Here is a 12,348-nt window from a genome sequence, read left to right on the forward strand (position 1 = left end):
CTAAAACCCACTTTATGCGTGAGCTCTCACCTCGTCGGATGGCTGCTAGCAGGTCGCTGCGCGCATCGCTCATTGGGATTAGAGGTACCTGGCCCTTCCTGGGGACAACCGGTGCTTCCACAGGGGCAGTGGGCATGGTGTGGGAGTGAGGGTGCGGGTGGGGGTGTGTGGGTGGCCCAGGTGGAGGTGGAGGGGGGGCTGCGGGGGGAGGATGGGTTGGGGAAGGGGTGTAGGAAGCAGGTAGAGCAGGAGTCGGAGGAGAGGGATTGTAAGTCTGGGAAAGAGATGGCATGGCACTGGCCGGGGCAGAGGAGGGGCCAGTGGGACTGTCAAAGGCAGTCTGGGCAGAAGGAATGAGAGGTGGAGGAGGCGGAGGAGCAGGAGGTACGAAATACTCTCGATGCTGAGACTGCTGACCACTGAGATACAAAAAGAGACAGAAATTATTCAGACAAACTACTTCACTCAAGAGATGAGATTTAAGCTTAAAGCACACTACAAGATGGAAACAGATGGATACTTTTTTTTCACATGCCAATTATTTTTGTCTAATGCTAAAAATAATTAAAAACCCTCCCTCCATATTGTTTTGATGTAAAATAAAAATAAATAAAAAAATTACTCTTGCAATATTATTAAACTAGATATAAAACAGAATATGAAAAAAATCTAATGCTAATAAAATTAAAATAAGAAATATACTAACTAATAAACTAAAATTAAAATTGAAAATATAAAATGTATATATTAGTTAAAGGGTTACTTCAGCGATTAGCATATGGCTTTGTATCAGTACAAACCCTGGAGTATATTCAAATGATTGTGCTTTCCCCCCTCATATCACCCTGAGACAAGAGATTTATGCATTTTATTTCTGGAAAAATTCCTCCTATGACGCAAATTGACGATTTTTGCATCACAAGAGGAATGTTTGGCCAAAGGCTAAAGACTACAGCCAGCAGAGGGAGCCATTTCCATTATTTAGGTTTTTTTTTCGCACAAAAACTATTCTCGTCGCTTCATATGATTATTGTAGAGCCTCTGTGAGATGGGCTTTGTAACGACGTCTTTAGTGCCTTTTATGGGTCTTGAGAGAGGAAATGACATTGGTGTCAATGAAGGCCTTTCTGACCCATGGGATTTCAACAAAAATATCTTCATTTGTGTTCTGAAGACGAACGGAGGTTGTTGAACATTAGAGTAAGTAATTATTGACAGACTTTTCATTTTTGAGTGAACTAACCCTGTTATGTGTATATATAAAAGTATAGTCTTGCATTTATGTGTGGGGGAGTTCATTTAATTATAAATAGCTAGTGATAAAAGATACAGTCGAGAGGAAAATGAATTTGTAGATGACACAGCTAATCTACAATGTGTTGTGTAAAGTTGCATAACATTATCAACACAAAAAAATTAAATCTGTACAACGAGACCACAGACATGATTGCTAGCTAGCTACACATGACTACACATGATTGTATGTGTATTTTGTACATTATTCAGACTCTAAACAAAAATACTGAATGAAACAGCTTTAGAGTAGGGTTTTGCAACCCCTAGGGGTTCATGAAGGAACTGCAGGGTGTTCACGAGAGTAAAAGAAATGCAAAAGAAAACACACATACATATATATATATATATATATATATATATATATATATATATATATATATATATATATATATATATATTATTATTATTATTTTTAAATAAGTGAAATACCAAATTTCATTCTACTCTAGTAACATTCTATCTAAACTAACATACAAATTCTACAAATAACATTCTACTCTAAACTAACATACAAATTATTCATAATATTCAATGTATGTGTAATCTTAATCTTGGGTATTTCACGTAAATAATTTAATTAAGGATTTGGTTTATTAAAAAAAGTTAGGAAACTGCTTTAGACATTTATATTACAAAGATTTAAATAGGAGAAAGTGTATTAAGAGAAGCCAAAGAATAACAGACCTGTAGTCTTTAGCCTGCAGGGGGCGAGGCCCGTTGAGAGCGGGGTCTGTGACTGGTTGTCCGTGGGAGGTCTGAACCCTGCCAATGGTCTGTCTCCCAGGTGGAGCGGAGGAGGAAGGGGCCGGTCGGTAACCGCGGTCCAGGGACTGAGTCTGAACATGAGAGGGGGCCATGAGGTGATCTTTGCCATCAGCAGCAGAGTAGGCGCTGGTCGCAGCCATCTGTTGAGCCGGGTGACTGGGGCTGCCTGGGTAAGAGTGCTCACCCATGTCTGAGGCAACCGACCTGATGACGGAAAAGAGAGAGACAAGTGAGAGAGTGTAGGGGAAAATGACATGAAGAGAAAAAAAAAAAGCGTAAAACAAATGTTTTGGGTTCCAAACTACAGCTCAATTAAAGGCATCTGTGTGGCATACTGTTATTTATCATGACAGATAATAATTTTGACTTGATTTTTGACTTAGGCAAGCCAAAACACCACATTAAAATGTTAAAAAAACATTTGGAAAGTATAGTCAAAAACATGCCACTTCTTTTACTGAAATGTACTTTTTCATTCATTCAGAGAAACCATCAACTCAACCAAACAGTTTTTGAAAGTGTCACCAAGGCTGCATTCATTTGAAAAAAAAAACACACAGAAAAGCAGTAATACTGGGAAATATTGATACAATTTAAAATAACCATTTTCTAATTAAATATATATATGAAACGTAAATTATTCCTGTGATGACAACACTGCAATTGTCAGTGTCGGTAGTGTACAGTATATGGTTAAATTTTTTAATTTTTTTTCAATAAACAACATTATTCCTTTCATTTCTACATGCAACAAAACAACAAACAGCAAAATTCTTAATCTACAGAACATAATAAATACATAACAAACATGCAATATATGAAACATAATTACGCAGAGATTCATAGCTGAATTATTGTAACAATCTAAACCAATGACAACCAGTACACAATATTCACTTCAGGAGGTTTTATTATTAGTATTGAATTATTTCTTATCATATACCTTATAGAAAAGAGAAGAGCCACATTTTTTTTCTATTGAGCCTGATTACTCAAAATGTTGAGTGTGTGTACTTAGCTTGGGTGCCAAGACAACAGTGCGTGAGCATGAGAGCCGCGCCTGCTGACGGTTCGAACGAGCCATTACAGAAACGCGCGTGCACAGAGTAACGGCCGAACGGCTCAGTGTTTTGACTGAAGTATAGTTTATTTCTCGCACCTTATTATTATATGCCTCCTGGACACTTTCCATAGATGGCGTGTCTCATCTGTATCATTGTGTCATCTGTCTGTGTCATTGCGTCATACTTTTGTATAATTTTTTTAATGTTTTAACCTGGTCGCTATCCACTGCCATTATAGGAAGGAACGCATGCAGGTATATTTTTTCAATTTCTGCTTTTGAGGTCCAAACGGGAGAGAAAGACATTGGGCATTGAATCAACAGCAAGGTGAGTAAAAGATGGCTTTAATTTCATTTCAGGGTGAACTATCCCTTTAAATGTGGCATATGTCTCTAATATAAACCTCTTTCTAAACTAAACGGTGAACGAAGAAAAAATTAAAAGCAAATTGAAAACATTGCAATATTCACAATTGACAAAGATGAAAACAGACAGCTACTAGAAGTCCTACTATTTATCTCCTGCTTGAACCTAATACAAGTATTTTTAAAGTGCAGACAATTTTTGCATTTTAATATTTGCAATGTAAAATAGCTTAATATTCAATATATCACCTACCCAAATCATCTTATTCTTTAACTTGACTATAAAAAATTAAAAAAAACTGTATAAAGATGTGATGCCTTAGAGTGTCAGGTGAGTGCTCTGGCGTCTCTATAAAAGCAAACAGATGTTGGAAGCTTAAAGATGTCAACAGATGGCAGTACTGAGCTATGCTGAACTGCCGCCCACTTTGATGACCATGAACTGTCAAGAAAAAGACTAAAAGTGAAAGAGACCACCAACCTGTTATCCGGTGAGAGGGAGCCTTCAGAGGACATGCCATGGTACGGAGAAGGTGTGAAGCGAGCATCTGGGCGGAACTCCTTATCATACGCCATTACATTCCACTCCTGTCTGCGATTTCGAGCCTTACGAACCTTTTTCACCTCGCGACTGGGGTCTTCTACCTGCTTCTGCTGCTCCTGAGTGAGTGAGAGAGAGAGAGAGAAAGAGAGAGAGATCAAATGAAGAGAAAGAGAGGCTAGTGTTGCAGAAAGCCCAGGGATTCATCACAAATCACATTGGGTGAAAAAGAGTTTTAGACTGTCAAGCAAGCTAAGTAGTGTCCACATCTTTCACTGAAAATGCTGTGAAGAAAGTTTTCTACATAATTCAGCGAATGCATTAAACACACACACACACACGCACGCACGCACGCACGCACGCAATCAGTAGAAAAGCTAGTGAAGAGACTGTAGGGAAAGAAAGTGAATGCACAAACAGGAGTCAGCATAGTGAGGGATTGACGGATGAATAGAAGGACTGACAGAAATGCAGGTCTCTTACGGAGGACAGGAGGGGGCTTCTGAGTAGGGCCTGCCTGGAGTGGGACTTAGTCTGGTCTGAGTGAGTCTGGCCTGAGCCGCTGGTCTGGAGAGAAGGGGCAGAGTCTGGGGGTGTTAGAGCTCTCATTCATGCACACATAAAGACACGTCCACTGACGTGATTCTTTCTGCTTTTTTTTGCATTTAAACACACTGGCTTCTGGTTTTTAGAGAGGAAATTCATCTAAGAAACTGGTTTTACCGGGGACCCGGAAGTGCCATGGAATCCAGGGTGGGTTGTCTGATGTGCTAAGCATTGTTCCAGCTCTTGTTGATAAGTTAAAGTCAATCTTAACCATGTTAGTAACATACAACATTTATTTTAGTACAAACTTGGTACTAAAGTTCCAGTATTTTTGACATCACAAATGCAATACACGATTGTGGACAGATAGTGAAACAGGACATAAAGTGCGCACGTAGTAGATACAAACCTTCTGTCTCCTCTTTTCTTTTCTCTTGTCCTCTGTGGCTTGCAGCATTTTCTCCCTCCAGAGGTTAAAGAAGTAGGAGGGATCTGTGTAAAACTTCAGTGCATCCTTCTTATCATCTCTATATAAAGAAAGAAAGGAATGGACATATTATGGTTGCAGAAGTGTTGTATGGAGAGTGGCAACTGTTTGAACAAACTAATTTGCTGAAAGAAAATTGGGCTTCCAGACACTACTTGAGATTGAGAACATTCTAGGAGAGTGAACTACATTTGCAGCAAGCAATTTATCATTTGGTCACACTTCAGCAGAGATACACAATCCAGGGACACAGTCTAATCTGTCCCACCACAGTTTCAAAATTGACTGAAAATCTATTTAGACTTCACATTATAGCATAAAACATCTCTAGTGTTGTGTTTTGCCCCAGTGTTTTTGACAAAGTTTCTGTCAATTGAACTAAAATCTAACAGCAAATGCAGTAATTTGGGAAAACAATGTAATAATTAATAGTATACACAGTATTAAATAATAGTATACACTTATTATTATATTTAAATAGTTTGGCTTCCAAAAACACCAGTGTGGATGTGATGTGGACTAAAACACGTCAACTAAAAAAATTCCAGGTACAAGACTTTGATCGATTTTGGTAACTAAAAATGGGTTGGAATTCTTCATTTTGCTCCCAAAGTGCACAAGGGCAGAGCATATCTTCATTTCTAATGTAGAGAATATAAGTGAATTTCATTTTTCCAAAAATACAGTAACACAATAATTGGATATCCCTAACGAAACAAAAATATATTGCAGTATATTGGAAAATATCATGTAATACATTAGGCAATATATTCACATAATGGGATTTAATATTTATATTCTCCAATATATAGCAATATATGAAAGCGGCAATCATTTGTATATTTTGCAATATATTACATGAATATATAATATATTGTATAATACCATCAATATATTATTCCATGTATTTACAATATATTATAATATATTTCAAGTAATATATTGGTAAATATATTTTCCTTTCGTAAGGGATAATGCAATATTTTCTTTTCACCCACGGGCCTCAATCAGGTTTTTTTTTTGGCCCTTTGTCATAAAAGCTTGGGTATCTCTGCATTACTTGTCTGAAAATCAGTTGTTGCTGGATAAGATGAATATTAAACAACATGGAAATGTATCTTATAAGCCCCTTTCACACTGCAAGTCGGAACCGCAATTTCCCGGAACATTGCCGGGTCGCCTTCTGTGTGAAAGCAACCACGTCCCGGAATTGATTACCGAATTGAACCCGGGTCGGGGACCTAGTAACATTCCGGGATTTGACCCGGGACGAGCGCTGTGTGAACAAAAGCCAAAACTAATGCCGCAACGTGTACGTAGTTATTGTGCGACTCCTAGAGCTTGTTTTTTTCAAAAATACAACCCTGCAGTGCCAGAAGAGCTAGTCGGTGTTTTAAATGCAGAGAGTGTTCGTATACAAAATAAACTAAAATTAGACAAGCAGAAATGTGCGCAAACTGGACACAAGTTGAGACCACGGCGCTCCTTACGATCCACGCTGAAGCTGAGATCGCTCGCCATTATACGTCACATCAGGATGTCACGTGTCAACTCGATCCGGGACCGTTACAGGTTGTGTGTTAAAGCGCACATATTACGGTATTTCGCTGGCAGTGTGAATGGACCAAATCTAGCAGCCCGGGAACAAATGCCGGGTCGCATTATCCGTGTATTTGCCGGAATCGCAGTGTGAAAGGGGCTATAGTAGAATGTTAGCTGGAAGTGAGGATGATGGTGTCACCTGTAAGGGCTGAGAATATTGAGAGGGGGAGGTTTGTCTCCACGGTGGTAGAGCTCCAGAACAGGATTAGGAATGGAGTTCCTGGAAACCACCTGTTGGTCCTGAATGGTGGAGCTCTTGAAGGCCTTTCTCATGTTGATATCTTGCAGAGAGACTGAAGATGGGGGACAGAGGCAGAGTTCAGTTTTATACATACATTTTTATTGCGTCTCAATTTAAAAACTATTCTTGCTATAGTGGTCTTATTTTTTTTTAGTAAAAAGAAAATTCTTGATATATTTTCACCAGAGAATAAAAAGTGCATACGATATTAAATGGTTAGATTACCCAAAAAATGTTTTATTCTGGGCCTTGAAAGTGGTCACTGTTGGACCTTTGTTCAACTTCGGAACACACATTAAGACATTTTGGATAAAATCTGAGAGCTCTCTGACCCCCCATAGACAGCCATTTAATTAACCATGAAATAGTCCATGTGACCACAGCGGTTCAACTGTAATGTTATGACATGACGTGAATACTTGTGTGCAAAAAACAAACAAAAATAACTTTATTCAACAATCTCTTCTCTTTTGTCTCACTCTCCTATGCGATTCACGTAAGCACCACAACTCATGCAACCCATTCTGACGTAGAACTAGGAAGCACTGCACTGTTTGAATAGCCCAACAATGTGAATAGCATAAGAGAGTCAAAGGGAGAGAAGACTGTTGAATAAAGTCGTTATATTTGTTTTGTTTTTAAGCACGAAAAGTGTTCTCGTCGATTCATCACATTAAAGTTGAACCACTTCAGTCACATGGACTCAACAATGTCTTTATTACCTTTCTTGGCATTTAAAGTGGTCGTTGTGTTGCTGTCTATGTGGGATCAGAGAGCTCTCAGATCAAAATAATAAGGTCATGGTTCTTGGGTGAACTAACCCTTTAAGATTGAATAGAATGAATGAAGAACCAACTAAACAAGACAAAATACACTTATATGAAGGTAAGATCAAATCAAGGATAAATGGATCATCATCTTCATAATGGGTCCACAATAAAATCCATGCTTGGTTAAGTGCAGTGGGCCACAAGACAGCCAGTTATCCGCCACTCATTGAGGACTGGACGATGAGAAGGCAATATTTACGGCCCATTACCCAATAATACTGATCTAAGATCAGTGCAATGTTTACCATTATGGTGATTAGAGTTGTGGTTTGACTAAGACAAGCTGTCTCTTGATCAGCATAAAGGGCCTTAAAGCAGAGCTGTGTGAAATCCCTGCTTAAGTCTCTTAAGGAGAGGATAGAGCTATCCAGGAGACAGCAGATGGTCATTCTCCTATTGACACACTCTGCTTCTTACCCTGGACTAATCTAGAATGGCACAGATGCATATGATAGATCAGCTGCACATTTATGAGCAACATTGCGTTGCTGCTGTGTCTGCCAGCTCAGAAAAGTTGAAAAGAAAACATGCAGCCAGTTTGTTATAAACTGCTTGAGTTTGAAAATGTGTCATTTGGTGAGTCGTTTCAATTTATTAGTGTTTTAACTAGTTATTTGAATATATGACCACCCCATTTAATTCTAGGGACAAATCTTAGGGTTGTAAAAGAACCTGTCAAACCGTATCTGGAGAATTTTAGCCCTTACCTAAGCCACATACCTTATATGTAGATATCAGAGAACAATTTAAAATATTGTATCATTACATTCTATGGCACCTTTAAGATGTTCGGTTTACCCCACAATCCAAATCAAAACCAAGGATCTTTACACAGTTTATGAAATATGGAAAAAGGGATTCATCTCTATTCTCAAATCATAATAATGTTCACAGAAATCCTTTTCTGAAGAGAATCAGATTAGATGTCTTTGACAGAGAGTCTGCAGATGGCAGATTTGTTTTCTTAATTTTGCAAGAAGCACAACAATTAGTTTTATTGTGACTTTACTCAAAAAATAATAGAAACATAATAGATTATAATGATGTATAACTTGCCTGAATGATAAAAACAGAGCTATTTGAGTCTCTTTGGCACTGATAAGAAAAAACGCGCGCCGGCACGATAGAGGACTCCTGGGGGTTAAAATTGGCTTTTCAGAATCGACAATTTCACAATAAATATACATTTAAATATATACAAATTTAAAGGACATCAAAAGTAGTATACAAGAAGATAAAACATCTATAAAAAACTATTTTTCTCATAGACAGTAGTGCACAGCAGTGGAAAAGAGCCATTTAGATATATTGTCCAACAAAGTCATGAAGTGACATGGTGTGGAAATTAATGTCTTGGCTCTGGTCCAAAACTAAATCATTTATTAGGATCTTCTACATGTCTCGGAGCTGTCTGTCATCGAGGGGGTTGGGCTTGTTTTGATGTAAAGAATGATGGATTAGCTCAATCGTCCTCTAATTATGTATAACACAGGAGAACACTCAACATTAAAGCAATGGCTGTGCCTCAGGGGCCACTGTACTACTTTATTGAACATTAATAATTCAAGTTTCAGCATACTGACTGATCTGGAGTAGGGTATATAAGGTCAAACCTGGGACACCTTATAAAATAAGGTGGTTCTGCTTAAAAAAAAAAAAGTATTATGATTTATTATGAGCCACAAGGCTGTGCTGTACCAACAGATATCAAATAATATATAAATATAATATGTATAGGCCTTAGCTATCAAAATGGTTGTCATTTTTATTGAGAAATCAGTCCACCTGTAATCAGAGTGTTATACAAAAATGGCTGCTCTGAGCAGTTATTTTATTATCATTGACATACTATTATAGTTAATTATTTTTAGATTTTTCATTTTTATTGTCCTTTTATTTAAAGTTTTAGTAATTCATATTTGTGGGTTTGTCATTTTTATTCTTTTCAAAATTTCTATATAGTTCTTATTCATTTGTATTTCTAGCTGAAACAAAATAACAAATAAGTGTTTTTTATATTTTATTTCAGTTACCGTTTATTTTATTTAAATGAACAACATGTTTTTATATTTTTGCTTTAGTTTTAGTTAACTATAAGTATCCTGGCTGTGAGACATTAATATCCAACAATGTACTTGAGAATGAGAGACATACATGCGCGAGAGATCCACTTCCGGCGCTTTCCGCGCTTGCGCAGACTAAAGCCAGAACACGTGAATGTCACAACAGGAAACACGCACGCGCGACCTCAGATCAGTCGGACGTAGTGGTGTACAAGAGGTAAAAACAATATAAATACTGTTAGTTTTCTCACACAAACCGCTCGTTTCGTGTCTTAGGCCATCAGTGTGTACTTACGACGGGGGATTGTTTAATTTGGACTTCTCTGTGTATGCTCTTTGAGGTGGTGACCATAGAGCTGCATTATGTGAGGCACAGACAAGAACGGTTTGACCTAAAATGATCAAAATTGAAACTACTGGGGAAACAAATACTCTACATCTACATCTACAGATGCCCATGAGGTACATGGTTTGACCTAAAATGATCAAAATTGAAACTACTGGGGAAACAAATACTCTACATCTACATCTCAGATGCCCATGAGGTAAGCTAAAACATATCAAAATTTAATTTCAAAGTGAACTATCCCTTTAAGTGTGGATGGCTGGTTATAAATAAATAATTAGAATGGATGTTAAGAGAGGAGGGGATGGGGTGACATTTTTGGATCAGACACAGCCATGAACGCCAGCAAACCCCATCACCCTTTCTGCTAACACACACTATCTTTGTGATCTACCCATCACAGGAAACATTCTGCATTTTTATCTTCTCAAAAAACTAATCCTGTATGATTTATAAGCCTTTTGAAAATGTAGATGATCTTAGGTTTTACTTGTTCCCCACAATGTAACATAAACAAGGACACACACACACACACACACACACACATTTTTTTTTTTTGTGAAATGTGGGGACATTCCATAGGCATAATGGTTTTTATACCATACAAACTGTATTTTCTATCCCCTTACACTGCCCCTGCCCCTAAACCTACCCATCATAGGAAACATTCTGTATTTTTACTTTCTCAAAAAAAAAAAAAAAACTCATCCTGTATGATTTATAAGCATTTTGAAAAGTGGGGACATGGGTAATGTCCTCATATTTAACCCTCTCCTTGTAATACCTATGTCATTATACACATTTGTGTCCTGATATTTCACAAAAACAAGCACACACAGACACACAGACACACAGACACACAGACACACAGACACACACACACACACACACACACACACACACACACACACACACACACACACACACACACACACACACACACACACACACACACACACACACACACACACACACACACAAACACAAACACAAACACAACTCCTTCCCAGCCTTTAATTCTGCATGCAGCACACATAAAAGCCCAGATCACCATTGGGCCAGACAGACACACACATTAGAGAGCTATAAACACACACACACAATCCAGAAACTGCACTGTGTGCATTCCCAGCAGGCCTTGGCTCTCAGCACGGGTATGGTTGAGAGGTCATCACTCACTGAGAATCAGGTGATAATGGAACGCTCAGACTTTAAAAGAAACATCAATGTTTCTTCTCCCTAAATGAGGGATCACAGGGGAGCTGGAACATATTAAACCCTCTTTATCGGCTCTCCAGTTATCGATCACAGCTGGGTGGAATGTTTTAAATAGACAAGGACATTGTTAGAACATGTAACGTGGCCCTAAAGTTGATTTTAAATGCGTACAGGGTGTTTACAGATAAATAAATACAAATTCTGTGATGGGCATCAAACATATAGCCTGACATCAGGGAGTCGTGCTGAGCTTTGCTGTCTGTTTAATTTATTGAGACAAAAGACAGTGCCACCAGGCACTGGATTCTTCCATTCCATAGGGAGAAGAACAAAAGAAAGAGATGAGAGGAGTAGAGGGAGGAGTAAAGTGATACAGTACAATTTCTCTCTTTCATGGCAGAGAAAGCTGGGTCATCCCTTTAACTACAGGCTAAAAGAAGACCATTATAGAGGACAGCACTTGAAGGCAAACACACTCTCACTCAGCCTCTCTCCAGATGCTACCTGCTACAGATGAAAGCTAGATAAGATCTAGAGATGATGTGGAGATTAAGCTTAATGCTTGGTGTTACCCTCTTCCACGGTGGAGTCCAGCTGAGTGACTTTGATAGCCAGCAGGTCCACTCTCTCCTGCAGGTTATTCATACGCATGTAGAAACTGTTGGCTTCATTAAACAGCTCTCCGAAGATGTCCTCTGCATGACGACCTGCAAGACAAATGGCGACAGAAGCTAAGAGAATGCCATGCTGAAAAGATCAACTGAATTTCAATGCTGGTCTAGTGGACCAGCACACCAATACTGTTCATCAGCAAAATTTGATCAAGCTGGTATTTCCTGAATAAGCAGGTTTACATGCTGGTAAAACTACATAAATACCCTGGTTAGGAAACAATTAGCTTGTCATCACAGTCTGGGTTTAATCATATTTAAAGGGTTAGTTCACCCAAAATTGAAAATTCTGTCATTAATTATTTACCCTAAT

General features: G+C 38.3%; 1 protein-coding gene across 3 annotated transcripts in view; it reads right to left on the reverse strand.

Annotated features, from left to right (window-relative positions):
- zgc:109889 (uncharacterized protein LOC553542 homolog) overlaps positions 1–12,348 on the reverse strand; it is a 46,737-nt gene that overhangs the window by 3,146 nt on the left and 31,243 nt on the right. The window contains exons 3-9 of one of the 3 annotated variants that reach the window (XM_067444499.1): positions 11,937–12,071; positions 6,806–6,959; positions 4,987–5,104; positions 4,515–4,598; positions 3,972–4,150; positions 1,981–2,265; positions 31–419 (exon numbers count right to left, since the gene is read on the reverse strand). In XM_067444499.1, coding sequence (XP_067300600.1) covers positions 31–419; positions 1,981–2,265; positions 3,972–4,150; positions 4,515–4,598; positions 4,987–5,104; positions 6,806–6,959; positions 11,937–12,071 — 1,344 coding nt within the window. The remainder of the gene's footprint in view (positions 1–30; positions 420–1,980; positions 2,266–3,971; positions 4,151–4,514; positions 4,599–4,986; positions 5,105–6,805; positions 6,960–11,936; positions 12,072–12,348) is intronic. The other 2 variants (XM_067444512.1, XM_067444504.1) reach the window with 2 other exon arrangements.

This window comes from Pseudorasbora parva, chromosome 1 (genome assembly GCF_024679245.1).
Source record: "Pseudorasbora parva isolate DD20220531a chromosome 1, ASM2467924v1, whole genome shotgun sequence".
NCBI classification, from domain to species: Eukaryota; Metazoa; Chordata; class Actinopteri; order Cypriniformes; family Gobionidae; genus Pseudorasbora; species Pseudorasbora parva.